The sequence below is a fragment of the Gigantopelta aegis genome, chromosome 3 (assembly GCF_016097555.1).
Source record: "Gigantopelta aegis isolate Gae_Host chromosome 3, Gae_host_genome, whole genome shotgun sequence".
In the NCBI taxonomy this organism is placed as follows: domain Eukaryota; kingdom Metazoa; phylum Mollusca; class Gastropoda; order Neomphalida; family Peltospiridae; genus Gigantopelta; species Gigantopelta aegis.
The window spans coordinates 60,933,134-60,952,616 of NC_054701.1; the positions used below are offsets into that span (position 1 = coordinate 60,933,134).

General features: G+C 38.2%; 1 protein-coding gene and 1 long non-coding RNA gene across 3 annotated transcripts; one reads left to right on the forward strand and one right to left on the reverse strand.

Moving 5' to 3' along the window:
* Positions 1–820: 820 nt before the first annotated feature.
* Positions 821–8,790, forward strand: LOC121368368. Of its 2 annotated transcripts, none has more exons than XM_041493063.1 (4): positions 821–966; positions 5,508–5,898; positions 6,826–6,882; positions 7,509–8,790. In XM_041493063.1, coding segments are annotated over exons 1-4 (1,719 nt in total). In that variant the 5' UTR covers positions 821–965; the 3' UTR covers positions 8,779–8,790. The 2 variants fall into 2 exon arrangements, with proteins under 2 accessions (XP_041348997.1, XP_041348998.1); XM_041493064.1 differs by lacking the exon at positions 821–966 and adding an exon at positions 3,629–4,478.
* Positions 8,791–11,815: 3,025 nt separating this feature from the next.
* On the reverse strand, positions 11,816–19,176 carry LOC121368371. The gene is made up of 2 exons (XR_005957509.1): positions 19,056–19,176; positions 11,816–13,139 (listed from the first exon to the last, which is right to left on the reverse strand). It is a non-coding gene; the product is annotated as an uncharacterized LOC121368371 (long non-coding RNA).
* Between the last annotated feature and the right edge of the window lie 307 nt (positions 19,177–19,483).

Genomic DNA, 19,483 nt, shown 5'->3' on the forward strand with positions numbered 1-19,483 from the left:
GTTGTGCACTGGTTGAAACGAAAAAAAAAAAAACCCAAATGCAATTAGTTGAATGAAATCACCGAGGTGGTTCGACTGAGCTAACTCCCACCACGGGAATGTGTTGTAGCCAAAAGGTAATATTTCGCCTCTCTTCCCCCCCCCCCCCCCCCCCCCCCCCGAATGTATGAATTAAGCCCGAATGGGCGGTAACCTAGGTATGAATCGGCAAAGACTTTATTACAAAACAATTGAAACATAAAATTAGCGGAATTCGCGGCGGGGTCGTTAGGTCTATCTGTAACAGTGTGTGTGTATGTGGCAGGGGCGTAGGCGGGGGTGGGGGGTGAGGGAGTCGGACGAACCCCCCCCCCCCCCCCCCCCCCCCCCCACACCCCCCCCCCCCCCCCCAAACCCCCCAAACCCCCCCCCCCCCCGCTGAAGCAAATGGTCCGCTTACAGAACTAAAACATACAGGTTTATACACATGGAGTTTCTGGTGGTGCAAAAACAAAATAGAAAAATGATCCACTTGGTTCATATCCGACCCTCCCCACCCCCACCCCCCCCCCCACCCCCGGTTGAAAATGCACTGCTTGTGACATGGAGATAATTAGAACAAAGGAACTGTGCAAATCCATCGACATTTGCTGTTTTCCCCGTCAATTTCGAGCCTTTTTTTCCCGCATATATTGCACTAAAAGCTTCTAGCAACATCAGAAACACTTTAGATTGACCAAAAGCTGTAATAGTCAAAACTATTTTACACTCTAATAAGGTGAACCAGTGTCGATGTTAGCACTACCTCCCTTCCGCCCAGACCATGGCGCGTTGTCATGGCGTGTTCGTATTGTCGTCACGCGAATGTGTGACGTCATAATAGAAAGAAAACAAAAGAGGAACGCTGTAAGAAAGCAAATGATCGTTTATTCATTCTTTATTTTCTTATTTGGAAAGTTGTGTTGATATAGTGTGAAGGTTAAAATAGTAAGTATGTTTGTATTTTGTTTCCAACTTAGACTTGAATTGTACCTTATTTTAACAGCAATATGGGAGACGAGACAAATGTGTGTGTGTAAGCTAGATGCTGACTATTCCGGATTCACATCCAAGGACAAAAGAACGGATTATGCAGTAATTAGCTCTGTCTCCGCTGGCACGTGACTTTTGCTTATCACCTAAGGTTAGGATTGAGCAAACTTGAACGTTTTTCTTAAAAGATGAGTTTGCAGAGTTGTTTCTACGACCAGTTTACCCGTAGAATCTGAATCCGATGGAATTTTTTGACGTAGCAGGACGTTTGATATCTGTTAAGGGCAAACATTCAAAATGGCTGCCATAAATGACCATTTTCGTAATGTTAGGTTTATTTTTAATAATTATGGGTTGTAATATATAATTTATTGTTTATCAGGGTGCTGATCTCAAATATAATGTCCAAAATGTGATCTGATGCATGTATATTGATATTTACTGGCAAGGTAAGCCTATAGAATCACATTAATTTTGACTAGTATAAGCCCGTGCTTATACTTTTAGAGTCCAGACTCGAGCTCTAATGACGTCACACACATGCAATATGTATGGCGTTGCCATGACGTTGTCTTTTCAGATTCTATTAGAGTATGGAGTCTAAACTAAAAAGGAATGATAATTCAAATCCTAACAATCTAATGGAAGTATTCTCATGTGAAGAATGATATACGTATGTAAGAAACCAACAAAAGGATATAATTTATATATAACTGTAGGTACTGGTAATACTATAGATGAAAATATTTGTATTGAGTAGATAAACAAATGTAGACCAGCTAAATATCTATAATACACTCTAGAATCTAAAAGACACTCTGCACTATTGTTGTATCTTGTCCTGATATGATTGTATTCAACTCATTACCACATCAACGAGATGCTTATATATGTATTTGTTTCTTGTGCCCACTGGGAAGGCAACATTACTGTTGACTGAAGTTGAGGCCATACTATCTAAGTCTAAATCTAAGTCCCCAGGTTCTTTTGTTTATAATTTCGTGCTTATAAGTCTCATCTGTTTCATTTCCTTTTTATTTCAGACTGGTTCTTTTAGTTTCTTCTTACATTTCTTTCTTTTCATCCAAGAGATTGATACTGATGTCCTATTGCAGTGTAGCTTTCATCTGTCATTTTAAACAAAAATAATTCGCAAACTCTCTTCAATACTCTACGTTTCTCTTCTTTTATCATAGGCATTCATGTTCATGCTATCATTAAATGTGCTTACCTTCGTATACCATTTTTCTGTTTTATTATATTTCTCTTCGTAGCCTTTCTTCATCTTTTCATCAAAACCCTTAGATCAATAAGGTGCCGTTCAAATATTATGTAACGCTATTTTTGTCAAAATTAGACACCCATCCACACCCTTGTAACGCTAGACCATACCCCCCCCCCCCCAATTTTTTTTTTTTATTACGTAACGCTCGAAGATACCCCCCAACACACAAAGCAACATTATACCCATTATACGATGACGTAATTAAAGTGACGTATTGCTGTACGATAGGGATAAAAAAAACCGCGGGTTTTTACTTGCGCCATTTTAAAATGGTGTATTAAAGCATTTCAGCTTGATTTATAATTGTTTTGGGTTTACATTTACCTCTAAAAACCTACATTACATATTGTTGTCATGGCATGACACGTTTAAGAGAAAACTAAATTGTGCTACGTAACGCTGTTCAATACACCTCCACCCCTTGTAACGCTTGGACTTCCCCCCCCCCCCCCGCCCTAAGCGTTACGTAATATTTGAATGGCCCCAAAGGGATATATTGTTGTATGTATCCATTCAATATAAAATTTCTTAGCTACTTGATTATTTGAAGTATCTAAAATTCGAGCTTTCTTTCGTTTTATTTGCACATGTATATCATTTTTGCCATTCTCTGGAGAGCAGCCTCATTTTGTAGTTTGGTTTCAGCCAAAACGTTCTCCTGTTTTCATTTTACGTTTCATTATCAGTTTATTGTATAACAAATAAGTATAGGACAGAAACAAGGAGAACTTCAACCAATCTGTACATCTAGGATAGTGCACCTGGGAGAATGGATACAACATAATATTGGTTAATATTAATGTGATTCTATAAATAAATTAATTAAAGATGCAGACCCTAGTTTCAACCCGTAGAAATGGACACTAAGTTTAGTTAATCTACAAACCTGTAACACATTTGGGTTTAGTTACAACAGGGTGAAACAGGAGTCTGTTACAGTGAAACGGGGAAATGCACTTAAACATAAAGACTACAACTCGTCTCTATAACCGATACTTCTCAGACGTACGTGCGTCTTTAAAAATATGAAAAATGTTGGTGGGTTTTGGGGTTTTTTGTGTAGTTTTTTGTGTGTGTGTTTTTTTGTATTAGAAACACAGGATGACCAGAAACAATTCAGATGTACGGAAATGGATAATCTAAACAATAAAATCTAATGCCTTGGTCACAAAATTGGCCTGCGGCGTGTTGGCGGCGGCCGCAAGTCCCTAAAATTGCCATAACCGTACGGTAGCCGCACGGTAGAATACGGTAGCCGTGAGGCGATCTCAAGTTGTTTTGCTTGTCGCAGGGGCTTACGATTTTTTTAATTTGACATTAAACTCTTTTTCGGAAATCGCAAGGCCGTAGGCCGCAACCCCGCCACATGTAGTATCGGTACTGTGGCCGTGAGGTGACCTTGAGTTCATCTCACAGTTTTTACCCTGTCTGGTGTGCCTAGAAAATCGTACGGCAGCCACAACAACCGTGAGGCCTCCTTACTGTCACTTCACGGTGGTCTTGCGGCCTCCGTGAGATGGCCGTACGTTGTTCTAAATAACCTTACGGGCGCCTTGCGGTCTCCTCACGCATTTTGATTTCATGACTTTTACGATTGCCGTGCGGACCCCGTAACATTTGTGAACACTGCTTCAGCAGCCCGCAAAGCCGTACGATTTGTAAAAATCCCATCTATAAACTGCAGACCGCAGAACCGTGCGGCGGCAGCATCATATGTGACCGAGGCATAAGCAAAAGTATGATTTAAGTTATTAAAAACGGCTCTCATAGTGAAAAATATGTCTTAGTGTTTAAACCCACGGGTCTGTCACTTTAATCATAGGTCACTGTAACAGCACATTTTGATTTCCATCCTTTATATAAAATTTTAGGCATCATATTCTGAAAAAAGTAAGAAAAACTACAAGCCATAAAAATACACGTTGTGAAAAGTATACGTTTTGGCCGCCATTTTGAATGTTTGCCATTAACCGATATCAAACGTCAATATAGGTACAAAATTCCATCATATTTGTATTCTACAGACATAATGGTCAAAGAAACAAGTCTGCTACAAAAATGTCACAGTTCGCCCAACCTTACTAAAGTAGTAGCCCGAAATCGTTTCTACACATTCCAAAACGACCAAACAGCACATTCCACGGAGTTTAATACACCAGCTGTGGTGCACGGTTTGGCATCGGTAAGCACCACAAACTTGAGCAGTTGCAGTCTTATTGGGTGCATGTGTGTCAATCCAGTAGGGAAGGGCGTGGGGGATAAAATAATTAAACTGAATGAAACACATTGGGGATCAGAGCCGGTTTGAGGATTCGCAGGGCCTGTAGCACAAATAACAGCGGGGGCTCCTTCCCAGGAAATATATTTTGCAAACCCTCGGGGAGAGGGGAACATAGATGTACACATCACCGCGGTGTCCCTAACGCGCGGGGACGGTAGCACGTGCTACTAGGATAAACCAGCTCTGTTGAGGATAAGTGTTAAACGGGACCCCCTCCCCCTTATTTTAATTTTAGGAAAGTTATGTTTATAATGTGGAGATTAAACTAGTAAGCACATTTGTATTTTATTTCCAAATTAAAAGTCCTAATAAAATTACTCTCCTACCTTTATTTACCGTTAGATTTCCCCCACATTTTGTCCGGACAGAAACCTTGAAAACAAAAATTACAATGACACAGATGCCACATACTATCCAATGGACGTCATCTCGCTACATCAGGTCTCGAAATGCAGTGTTAGTACATGCACCGGTGCATGCTGATTTTTGCGTGTGCATGTAACTTTTAAAACTGGGTGCACGCGGTGCATGCTAATATTTTTCAAGTACTGTGTATTGCGTAAAAAAGTTGATAACTTGCTTAATACAAAACACAAATATTCGTACGTTTTTGTAATAGGCCTATTATAGATTTCTATAAGGCGTTTACGTTGGGTGAAATTTTCAAATTTGATCAAGAATCAGTAATAAACGCAGTTGTATAACGTTCCGGTACTGTTAATAAATAAATATAGGTATTGCCGCATAATTCCGACTAGCTTCATATAAAAAAACAAACGAAGTTGCCTTATTTTTGGTGCATGCAGAATTTTAATGGTGCATGTAACTTTTTTTTCAGCATGCACCTGGTGCATGTAGATTTTTGTTTTCATTTCTAGCCCTGTATATACCATAACAACTTAAGTATTTGCTTTATGTATCATTTTCCAGTGGAACCAGAGTTTACGACATGTCCAGAAATCCATTCCTTCGGCAACGACAGCCCTCAGTGGTCCCTGGGAATGGAATCTGACAGGAAACTCCCATGCATTTGTGCTGTGCAAAGCGACGACTTCAAAACACCCCTCTGCGGCTGGCGCATGGGAGCAGGTGACGTCACCCGCCAGAAGGTCAAGCAATCGAAAAAGTTGAAATCCTGCTCAAACGTCTTCCAGAGACTCAAGGACTCGACTTTCGAGCACCACGGCGAATCGAGTAAATATATCGAAGAATACCGACGAAAATACACCGTGGGCAACGTCTGCAACTACAACGTTTTCAATCTTCCAAAACTTGGAGTCGATCTGATCGATCCATATGCCGAGAAGATTAAAAGAACACGGTGAATATTAATCTTGGCCCAATTGAAATTCATTTTCAAATGAGAAACGGGAGTGTGAAGGGCCGTTGGCGTGTGGGTGCGATACATATAATGTTAAATAAATAATGACGGGTGCAAGGGTTCTATGTTCCTGGACATTTTAGATATATTCTATTAATATTAGGTGCATTTTGAGACATTTGAAAAACATCTTTATACATGTATCACAGGAGCGGATCCAGGAAATATTTTTGTCGGGAGACTAATGGGAATGGGCACATGAACCAACTCATGAAAAGGGCACCCCCACCCCCAAACGGAAAAAGAAGAAGAGGCATTTGGATATGTTTGTGTGTGGGTGTGTGTGTGTGTGTGGGGGGGGGGGGGGGGGCTGGTTCCGCTCTTGGACCCGTCTCTGTATCATTATATCAGAATATGGTAGGATAATATAACGCACACCATTCCCTAAATCCGATGGGCCTGGTAGTTAACAAAATGTTTTGTTTAAAATATGTTATTTTGTTGTATTTAATTGTTTATGCGACTTAAATTATGCAGCAGAATGTTTGGTTTTAAGTTTAAGTCTATTTCTATCACTGCTGTAATCAATACTTTTACAAATTTATTAATACGTTTTGTTTACAATTTATTAACAACCGAAACGTATTCTTGAATAACCGATTCATTTGATTATGCTGTCACACTTGTAGTATAAACAAAACAAAATAAGACAACGGAATTTCTCAATTGTTGAATAATCCAGTCACTTGGTTATTCCGTCGTACTTCTGTTATATAGAGATAGATTGATAGATAGATAGATAGAAAATAAATAAATACAAAAAGAGGTTAGATATAATTAGGATTTGGACGTTGGTGGGAGGTCCGTCATTACACTGCATGTTAACCTCACTTCTCTCGTAGATCACTGTAATATGCTTCGTTTCAGACCTGTCGCTAACACGTGTCTCTCGATAGCACTAACTCCAAAGATTAAGGACAACAGGTATGGTGGTATTTCGTTCTTAAGCCTGCTTAGTCTTTTTTGTGATACTTAATGTTTATTAACACCTAAAGGTATTTGACGATGGATGGTGCAGTTATGAACATAACTGATGGTGATAGGATTCTTGTATACTTTACTGAGTATTCATAGTAACATTTGCATAATCAGAACAGCGTGTTTTGAAACGAGTTCTGACTGGACTCGATCCCACGGCGTGTCTCTCCATCAAACAGAATTTCAAATAAGTAAGCTTTATCTCCGAATTAAATTCCAAATCATGCAAATGATGTTTTGATGTCATTTTTTAATTCTGAGTTAAAGAACCAAACACACACACACACTCTCACACACACACACACACACACACACACACACACACACACACACACACACACCAAAACCCCCACCAAAAACCAAAACAAACCCCTACCTTAACAAACAAAATCCCACCCAAACAAAACAAAACAACTCCCAAAACAAATAAATATAATAAATCACAAAGAAAAAAGGACGAAAGAAGTAATAAACATGTTTTCCAGATCCTGCTACTTTAATATTCATACTCTATTTACTTTCTGATGTCTTGACTTAAAAGAGATTGCACCTCATTTTGCTCATTTTTCTAGATCCTGGAAGAGAAATAAACCCCCTGAAGCAGACGACAAGAGGACTGAACGCGGGATGGGTGACATGGGGTCAAACAAAAGTTTACCCAACCTTGCTCAAGCCAAAAAGAGCCTATCTCCCAAAGAGAAATCAACCCCAGAGACAAAAGAACCTAATCCACCAAAGGATCGACAGCTCAATTTACAGCTCTCTCGATCAACAATGAAAGTGAACACAATAAGTCCCGATCCTGTGTCAGAATCCATGTTGGAAAACGAATCAATATGGGAGGTGATCTCCACAGACGGTACAATCTCCGTCAGAACTTCACGGTCTGAATATGGAGCAGTTGACATAATGTCAAGCAGCAGCTTACCTAAACTCGTTCCAGTCAGAAAAAGCAACTCTCCCAAAGAGAAAACATCATCTGACTCTAAAGAACTGCATGCACCAAAGGATCAACAGCTCAATTTACAGGTATCTCGATCAAAAATTAAAGTGACCGTAGTAAGTCCGGATCCTGTGTCAGAATCCATGTTGGAAAACGAATCAACATGGGAGGTGATCTCCACAGACGATACAATCTCCGTCAGAGCTTCACGGTCTGAAGCTGGATCAGTTGACATGATGTCAAGCAGCAGCTTACCTAAACTCGCTCCAGTCAGAAAGAGCAACTCTCCCAAAGAGAAAACATCCCTTGACTCCAAAGAACTGCATCCATCAAAGGATCGAAAGCTCAATTTACAGGTATCTCGATCAAAAACACAGCCACAAACCAAGTGTAAAGTGTCCAGTCTTGATCTTCTCTCGGAGACCAATTTGGCCAGCATATCCTCATGCGAACAGGTGCCATCCATGTGTTCGTCAAACCGTCTTTTCAAGCGTTCATACAGGATTAGTGATCTCGACAACGTCATCTCTACAGACAATGTCATCTCCGTCGGATCTTTGCTGTCTAAATCAGTGGAAACGGAGAACACTCCAACTTCTAGCGTTCACAAACTGATTTCATGTGACACAAAAGCGACAGAGAAACAAGCAGGAAATGTTACTAACATGAAGTGTTCAAGTCAAAATTATTCCAAGAAGACAACCAATCCAGAAAACGGATCGTGTGTTAACATAATTTCAATGACGTTGGGAGATATTGCTGGCAGAAGTGAATCTGATCCAGAGAGTGTGAATCAAGAAACGTCAACATTTTATAAAGTGAAAAAAACTATCAAAAAGAGTAAAAGTCTCATGGACTTTATCACCCCCATAGCCAAAAAGGTTATATCGCATAAATAATTTGTCACTCTAGCTTTGTGGTGATCTACTTTTTATATTTTACGCAATATTCATATGTTAACCTGTAACAAGTCGAGTCAGTTAAGTTAGAAAATTGTTGAGCATAACACCCACAGCACAGTTGGTTTGTCACCTCAGCAGGCTGCTTGGGGGATGCCGCTGGAACATTACTGGCCTTGGTGTAGAGTTGAAATGTGGCACCAGCAATAGGTAACAGCCTATTTTCTAATGGGGGTAGGGGTGCCTTAGGTGCTAATCTGAATAATTTGACTGGGCTGTCAACTCTTAAAAAGAAAATCTGTCAAGAATGTTTGTTAATAACATGTTCATATAAAGTAAGCCTTTATAATGTTGCTAGTTTAATATGGATATGGATTTTTAGGTGACCTGAAATAAATTTGTGAATTGGGTCATTCAGATACTTAGGGACTTAAAAGGAACAGGGCCCAATAACGGAAAACTCAGCCAATTAAAAACAAAACAATCCAGAAATGCTCTAAACGAATAGGACTCTTCATAAATCTTTATAATGTTGCTCAGGTAGTTCAATATGGATATAGATTTTTAGGTCACCTGAGATAAATGTGTGAAACGTTTACACAGAGGAGGAGGGTCCTTTTTAAACATAAATGAATGCGTCAAATATGTATGGCCGATACAGGCACGGCGCAATACTACTTCATCTTTCCTGCACCGCCTCTAGGACGACTGCCACTCTCACAAACATGGCTTGTTCGCGACCGCACGGTCCCAATCATCTTGCCAAGTCAAAGAGATATATTGGTTAGTATGATATTTAAAATGATTGTTGGGGGAACCAATACCGACGTATCTGCCTTTTCATTTCCATTGATACTAACAAGGCTGGGTACCCAACAAAATATAACATCTTTATTGACAATGGATAAAAAGACACTTTCGTATTCCAGCCCAACTAATGGATGATCCAATTTCATGCATTGTAAAGCTTGCGATAAAAAACTTAATATTTAAATATAATATGTTTGGATGTATATGAATCCTGAATCTGTTCCAGGGCTTTAATGATTGCCTAAAGTTCAGCAGTAAAGATTGATGCTGAATCGGACAATCTCATGGAAATGATTGTTTAATGGAAAACCTGTAGCAGAAGGCACATAATTACTACCCCGTGATCCGTGTGTGAAAACAGGAATGTAATTATCGTAACTCGTGAATTTCCATGAAATCTTTTTTTTATTTTATAAATAACTGCATCTGTGCGATCTTTCTTCATATGCACAAGATCGAATCCAATTTTTGGTGTTTTCACAAAGCAAGGTCGCAAAATAAAATATGAAGGCCATTCCAGAATGTTAGTTAAAACAATGTTGGAAAGAGATAAAAACTGCTTAAAGTAAAAACCAAATGTTCTGATGGCATTCGGCTTCACATCAAATAACATCATATATTAGTTATCAAATACTGCATTATGTGGAGGATGTTTTGGCATTGATTTAATCTTAGTAGCATACTGCAGATAAAGCTTTACACGTCTAGCACCCAAACTAGATTTGTGTGCATTAACTTGCAAACTCTCCACAGGAGATGTTCTGAAAGAACCAAGACAAAGCCGAAGTCCTTGCTTGTGTATATGATCTAGTACCTATGATCTAGCACCTGCAAGTAATACTTGTATGCTGACCCGTACACAGTGCATCCATAGTCAAGTTTCGATCTCACAAGAGAATACAGACGAAGCATAAGCTTTCGATATGCTACCCCTCAGTCTCGCCAATAACTTTTAGTATTGAGGGCCACTAAGCCCTTTTTAAAACATATTTCAAATGACGAACACAAGATGGCCTCCTGTCAAAATTACCCCCAGAAATTTGGTCTGCTCCACAACTGGAATCGGATTTTTGTCCAGAAACAGCTGAGGATCTAAATGGTGATCTCTTTTCTGGCAGATATATACAGAAAGTCTGACTTTGAGAATCGAAATCCATTGTCAGTTGCCCATTGTTGACGTAACTTATGTTCAATGATACTCATATTGGACGACCTATAGCAAGTCTGAAAATCATCGACATATAACGAGATATCAACACCAGGTTTTAAACACTGGGTGATGCTGTTAATTTTCACAGAAAATAAAATTATTGACAGAATGCTACCTTGAGGTACACCCATCCCATGGGAGTGAGATTCAGATAACGTAGATCCCACTCGTACCTTGCAACACCCATAAAATCAAACCAGTTAAAAAGATTCTATCAAAATACATGATTAGTTCCAACCAATGTGTTTCGAAGCTTCCTTGGCACACGAAGGAACACATTTGAGAGTTTCGTCATGCTGGCTATGTAAAGGACAACACTTGGTTTATCTAATTTGTAAATTTCATTAAAGATGGGCGCACAGTTTGTACCCTGGTAGGGGATGGGGTTTACTGTAGTCCTAAAGAGAATTACATTAAAACTATTATTTAACGACTTCTTCTCGAAACCCACGAGACCAATTCTAGATTTTGTTGTAAGTCTACATCAGTGCTAAAAATGTACCTGAGACATCCCACAAGTAGCTTGAAGTGACAAACCAACTGTGTAGTGAATGTTGTGTTCAACCATTTTAGCTGCTCCTGACTTCTGGACTACCTACTATAACAATGCGACGTTGTGGTGTAGGATATATGGAAGGGTTTGGGTGGGATGGGGTGGGAGAGGAGCTGAGGTAAATGTGTGCCATTGTGACAAAGTCTGTTACAGCCAAGACACATGATTATCAACCGCGGCCATTACAGTATACCTCATTACAAAATTCGCCTATGCAGGTTTAGTTAATTACCAAATTGTGACAGTCAGAACATGTGATCACTAACCCTGGCCATTACATTACACCTCATTACAAAACTTGCCTGTGCAGGTTTAGTTAATTACCAAACTTTGACATCAGAACATGTGATTATGAAACCCGGCCATTACAGTACACATCATTACAGAACATCAAAGTAATTACCAAACCGTGACAATCAGGATATGTAATAAAAAACAAAACAAAAAACAAAACAAAACAATATTGACATTTGATTCTTTGAAATTAACAGTTTGACACTATGTGCACACATTTTGTAAAGTAAAACAAAAACCCAACTACAACAATTAAGACTTTTTGTAGACTTCAGTTAAAATCTTGTACAAATTACAATATGTGCGTATGCCCATAAACATACATTGTCAGAGCTGTACCATGAAAGGGATGGATGGGTTGGTGTACAATATGTGCGTATACTTATAAACATACATTGTCAGAGCTGGACTATGAAATGGATGGGTGGGTTGGGATACGACGAGTGCATACCGTACACATGGAATAGTTATTTGTGGAAGTTAAATAAAGCTTAATATTTTCACTAATCAATACCTGTGACATCTGGATGCGACAACAAATTCTATAGCCTCTTATTGCCATCATCATGGGCCAGCAAATGGCATGCAACACACAGTTACACCTTAATTTTTATTTCCTGTTGCCACGACAAAACCATAAGACATTATCAGGGCCGTATCTCTTCACAACGCAAAGTCCAATGGGCAAACTAGTTGTTAATTTCATGAATCTCTATCTAGTGCCTCGTCTATAGGAAGACAGCCACTCCTGAGAAGCTCCTCTACTGGAGATTTCATCCTTCTTGTACCGTCAGAGAGAGGACTGCTACTCCCACACTAGTTTACTAGAGTAATTATTGATTTAACATTATAACCGAATATTGGTTTAGCTCTGCTGATAAGATGATCGATTATAAAAACCCATAACCGAATGTGAATTTGATAGGTACCACAGTAATTGATGGCCCACGATATCGCATGATGATATGATATAAGGAGCAAGAAGTCTTACCAATGCCAAGTTTCCTGGATTTCCATCTGACACAGAATTTTCATGATCACATCGAGTCGAATACATTGTCTTACACAGTACAACACAGATTCCACAACAGCGCTTAGAATTATTTGATTTGTTTCAATATAATGTGCAATTTTATTGTTCATTTTGACATCTATTCGAGTTTCTGGGTTCTCTATTCCGTGAATAAAACATTCACAAATTTCAACTGCATGTAAATGATAAGCTGTTTGAGAATGAATTGTAGCCTTTTCATTCTTCTTGTTCCAATGTGTGAATGGTCTATTTACAAAATGGCCATTACCCATGTTGTTCATTGTATTTTTTTCCCCATACATATCAAAGTTTCTTTTATGAACCTGCCTACATCATCTATCAGCTGATTCTTGGTAACTTGAATAATCACCAGTTTCATTAGAAACACGAACATCAGAAATGGCTTGTTCGGATTCGACTTATTTGGTGTTGTTTAGAAACTTCTTCAGGCTTAGCAGGGACTGAAAATGAAATTGTATTTAAATGAAAATTATTTTACAAACCCTGCTTCAGAAAACAATTAAAGAGAAGGCTACGTAAGAAGAAGAAGAAGAAAAGGAAGGTGATCGTCCCTTTTTTCTAAAACAAAATCTGGGCTTTCAAAAAATAAAAATTAATGAATAAACAGTAGAAGGCAAGGAAAAAAGGAAGGAAATGTTTTATTTAACGACGCACTCACATTTTTATTTACGGTTATATGGCATTGGACGTGGGGTTAAGTACCACAGATAATGAGAGGAAACCCACTTCATGGACTACCATTTTCAATTAGCAGCAAGGATCGTTTATATGCACCATCCCACAGACACACCACGGCCTTTGTTTCACCAGTTGTGGAACACTGGCTGGAACGAAAATTGCCTAACGGGAACTAGGCTAGGATGTTGACCCCCCCCCCCCCCCAAAAAAAAAAAAAAACAACAAAAAAAACCCAACAACCCCTAATTAAATTATATTATCAGGATATTTATGTTGTTTTTCAAGTTAGACTGATCAAAGCGAAGCGTCTTTTCTAAAATCACTGCGTTTGTTTACACTATGTATACAGCAGTAGTTGACAGCAGCTGACGTCACTTTCTTTCCAAACTAGAGTACTGGACGCGAAAAAACCCAAAACAAAATGGCTGCCCTCAATTAGCAGGAATAATCATGGATTGTTGTTGTTTTTTGTTGTTTTTTTTGGGGGGAGGGGGGTTTGGGTTTTTAAAATTAATTCTATAATTACGAGTTTTTCATTTCTTAAGCTATCAGTTGGTGGTTCGGGTATGCATCTTTTCTACACATAAGGCTCAAATGTGACAAGAGTGTTCCTTTAATAACATGTTATTAATAATAAAGTCATACACATGTACAACAATAGTTCATGAAAGAGTAATGCTAGGCTCGGACTACCGACTGCCAGCAAAACGTTGGCCAACTTTCTGTTCTCACGACTTCTACGACTGTCCAGTTGCTAGACTGTGTGCTCTTCTTACAACTCGTTTGTCGTCGTATAACCCATTAGTTGTTAATCTGAGCACACCTATCCTAAGTCGGTAGTTGGAGGAATTACAGTGCAACCATCGAGTTGATCGCGACAGCTGACGGTGTAAGCATAGCATAAGTCTGTTGGGTCATCAGGCGATTTGTCGAAAATAATATGTGGTTCTTTTCTGTATTTTATTTATTCTTTGTAAGCCTAATTTAGAGCACTGCATCTGGGCAATTCCACGAATACACCAACCTCGGGGTGAAAATGGAAAACATGCTTTCTGATTGTGGTTTATTGTTAGTTTGCAAGGCCAAAGGTCCCGGATAACTAAACCGCACTTCATATATATATATATATATATATATGTATGTATGTATGTATGTATGTATGTATGTATGTATGTATGTATGTATATATATATATATATATATATATATATATATATATATATATATATATATAAAACCTGTTACCGACTATTTCAGTTACATAACATTATACTGAGTGGACGGAGAAAAAATGCCTCATTGCAAACACTAGCTTTATCAACAAACTTGAAACATAAAAAAACGTATTAGAAATTAAACCAAATTACTGGTTTTCAACAAAGAACTAAATATCAGTCTGCAAAACTGTATAAACGACTGTTCAATATATTTTCATATTTCAGTCATACCGTGCCTTTTTAAGGGATGATGATGCAAATGTCACGTGTGTTACTTTTACAGTATAAAAGTTTTTTTACTGCACAAAACTAAGAGAAAATTTGGTGCCAAGCTGGATTCTCTGTTAGCATCTAGTGAATGCTTCTTGCACAAGAGATGAACAAAAAAATATTAAACCTTTTCCCACAAACGATAGTAACACACATACCTTAATGAGTAACACACGTGACATCCTGGACAAAATTTGTTTTCTTCATCATATTCATGTCATTAGTTCCTCTTATTGTATGTAGCTAGGCATCAGGACTGTTTAGAATAGATGGGGGGGGGGGGGGGGGGGGGGGGGGGGGGGGAGTGGAACTGATGTTACATGAATGGAAGTTAGAAGAAACAATGATATCAAAAATAAATCATAATCCTGTTAATTTTGACACTTTATGAAACCATTGGCAAATAATGAAGACCTGTTGTTATACAATAATGATTGAAGGTATAGTCTCACCCCCCAGGACAATTTCCTAGTCAGTGAAGATGATAAGATTCCGTAAGATGTTAATTTTAATGGTGGTAGTCCTAGTAGCAGAAATCCAAGGGTAGAGCAAACTGCTCTAATCCCAAGAACTTCTACACAAGACCCAAAGCATTCTCAAAGGGCTGCAGTTAAGTTCCATTGATGATTATTTCTTGCTGGGAAGATTTTTATAATTTTTAACAAACAAATCTGATAAGAAATTTGTGGCAGAAGTCACCACACTGAGAAACATTGAAGTCGCATGTCTTGGGAAGACAGCATACGGTGGTATGGTTTTCAAATACCGGTACCCTGTTTAGAATATTTGGTTGGGTGGGCCACTGTAGGTTTGTTTTGAGGATACAGAACTAATCAATGCTGAGTGAATTTGTATGGGCCTACATGTATATCTGAAAAATCTTACTAAGTATTGTACATGTATGTTGTATTCATTGCTTGAGAAGGGGCAGGATCTAACTCAGTCGGAATAGTAATCGGTTCTTTACTCGTAGGGTCAAAACACTCTGGTGGACCTATCCTGATTGGGTTTTTCGCCGTCCCAGTCAATGCCCTATAATGGGTATATCAAAAACCATGGTATGTGCTGTGTTGTCTATGGGAATGTGGATATAAAATGTCGTTTGCTACTAATAGAAAAATATAGCAGGTTTTCACTAAGATTACATTTCAAAATTATCAAGTGTTTGATATCCAATTGCCAATGATTAACCTGCATAGTTGCATTCTGAGAGTACTGGTAATTCAGTACATGTCCCCTACTGCGCCTAAAAGTTTGTTTTGTTTAACAACACCGCTTGAGCACATTGATTAATTAATCATCGGCTATTGGATGTCAAGCATTTGGTAATTCTGACACATAGGCATCAGAGGAAACCCGCTACATTTTTCCTAATGCAGCAAGGGATTTTTTATATGCACTTTCCCACAGACAGGTAAGCACATACCACAGCCTTTATCCAGTTGTGGTGCACAGAATATGAGAAAGCTATATACAAACGTTTAGCTCAATATCGTGAGGCAACTTTTCATATCTCCTAAGTTCAAGGGCCATAACTCTTTAAAATATGGTTAAATCATCATGAAAGTCAAAAGCAATCTGTAAAACAGTACATGATAAAGCTATACACAAAAGTTCATGGGCCATAACTCCATCAAAATTAGGTAAATCGTCATGGAAGTCAAACTTGATATATAATAGTATATGGTAAAGCTATATACAAAACAAACATAAAAACTTTTTCTTTTTTTTTAAATCTGGAAAACTATATGTGGGATGAACAGACTGACAGACACACACACACACAGACAGAAGGACAGACAAGGTTGGACCGGTATGGGACTAATAAATCAATGTGCTCTAGTGGTGTCACTAAACACAACAAACTTTAACTTTTAGTTGTTTGAAAAATACCAGTAAGGGTTGGGGTCATATTTGGAGGATGTTAGTCAGAATATCTGTAAAATATTATTGTCTTTCTTAAAGGCATACTGTCGCGGATTTAAGGACCATATTTCTAAAAAAATGGATAATAAATAAAAATTACATTAATTTTTGGAAACCAAATCTAGCTATCACATCACCTTAATTGAACCAAGGTGGACTGAGATCCATGTCATGCCTCTCGGCAATTTTAGTTTTTGAATTATGGACCATTGCCATAATTCAATTATTTTTATGCCTTATAAGAGATATTTCCATTTTAAATATTCCAGGAATCACCCTTAAACAGTTATCCATTAACTGATCTTGTTCTTGTTAATATATTGACTTTCACCTATTTCACTGTTCATTAAAAAGAACCCATATGATGCATTTAAAACTTAAAATATAACAATGAAACCAGAGAACATTTTGTTTTAAAAACTTTGATTAGTGACAGTATCATTTGAAACTACTATTTATTAACATTTTAGAATAATACAGCAATCTCTGGAATTGACTGAAAACATTGTTTTAACGTCAAAAAAGTTGTTTAAAATTGCTTTGAGTGTCTTTTTCCAGTTGTTCTGATGACATTTTCAGACAGTGTCACGTGTTACCACCAACTAAGACTTAGATTCCAGCAAGACTATGAATAACTATCCTTTATTTTAAGCTGGTACAGGTAGACCATCTTTTCATCTATGAACACACTTTGACATCAACTTATTACCTGTGCACACTTCACAGAGTTTTTGAATAAAATCCATGACCCTTCAAAACTTCAACGTCACGTGTGTTACCGACCCTTTTGGGACTTTCCTGCCCAACCCCTCAACATAGTCTAATATGTTTGGGATATTGAACAAGGTTAGACAGTATACGTTATCATAAATCACACAAGAGCACCTTGATATATCACAGTTATTCAGTACAGGCTGATAGACATGTCTGAATATCACGTGTGTTACTGTGGAATTGCCCATCTGCCCCATATGGGTCAGACAGTAGTCAAATAATGGTTGAATATAGGCATTAAAATAAAGTATTGTTGATACTTAGCGTAAGATGCTTCTTTATGTTTGCTAGCAGCATTATTGTTTTTAAGTCAGTGTTTTACAGATCTTGTCAGCTTGTATATCCCATTGAAGGAAATAGTCTATATATATACACACCAAGAAGCTTATGATTTGATACTTGCTTTATTTGTATATGGCTGATAGAGATGCTACATGTCGAAATTGAACATCGTTAGAAATTTTTTTTATTAATTTAAAAAAAAAGGTATGGTGGGACTGTGGCATGCTGGGATGATCACCAACTAATTTTTTTAAGGAAGGAAGGAAGGAAATGTTTTATTCAACACATTTTATTTACGGTTATATGGCGTCAGACATGGTTAAGAACCACACAGATATTGAGAGAGGAAACCCGCTGCCGCCACTTCATAGGCTACTCTTTTCGATTAACAGCAAAGGATATTTTATATGCACCATCCCACAGACAGGATAGTACATACCATGGCCTTTGTTACACCAGTTGTGGAGCACTGGCTGGAACGAGAAATAGCCAAATGGGTCCACTGACTGGGATTGATCCTAGACCGACTGCACATCAAGCGAATGCTTTACCATTGGGCTACGTCCCGCCCCTAAATTTTTTAAGTGGCCTAAACAGTTAATGAACTACACAGGCCCGTAGGAACGACTCTGGGAGGACTGGGGGCAATGACGGATAGGGTACAAACTCTATATCAGATTTTGGTTACAATGGCAAATTAATGTGATAAAAAAAAAAAAGAAAAAAAAAAAGGCTCACATGTGCTTACCCCCACCCCCGTGCCTACTATGTTTCTTTAAATAATTTGAAAATAATTGTTGACTATTGTGTATTAAATCTAATGATTTCTGTGGTGAAACAATCACTGTTCTAACTTAACGTTTTAGATCTGATTAAAGGAATAGACCCCTTTTTGCCAAACGGAGTTACTTCCCTTTGAACAAAAAGTCGTTCAAAATGAGGGTTGGATGCAAGACAGTTGCTTTCCTTTGTTGGGGGGGGGGTTGTCCACGGTTATTCGGGATATTTTTCCACAAAACTCGTGTAATGTGTCACTATATTCCTACTGTTACTGTATTCCTATATGAATGATATATCTTATAAAGCATTAGGGTAGGTTTGTGATGTGTAGTTATGATATTGTAACGGAAACTTTCGCCTACGTCTCAGTTAATATCATTGGCTATATGCTAATAATTATATTTAAAATATCGACTAAGTAGCTGTTACCTTTATTCTTCTTTGTAATGAATATGTTATTTATCTTTTGGCAGCCTTTTGCTGCGCACTTCCTGTCACACTGTATTCAGACGCTTTAAAACGTGCCGCCACATCAGTCGACCGGTTCCGGAAAATTACCGACGTCGGTCGAAGTGTTCCGAAATTCGGAATCTATCACTGCTCGGGATTAAAACTTGATTAAAAGTTTGCTAATTATCGGCTATTGGATGTCGAACATTTGGTAATTTTGACACATTAAAGTTTGTTTTATTTAACGACTCCACCAGAGCACATTAATGTATTAATCTCGGCTATTGGATGTCAAACATTTGGTAATTTGACATTATTATAGTCTTAGAGAGAAAACGCTCTTGGGATTTTCAGGTGGTATGCACTTTTTCGACAACAGAGCTGTCAACCTGTGGCAATTCTTAGGC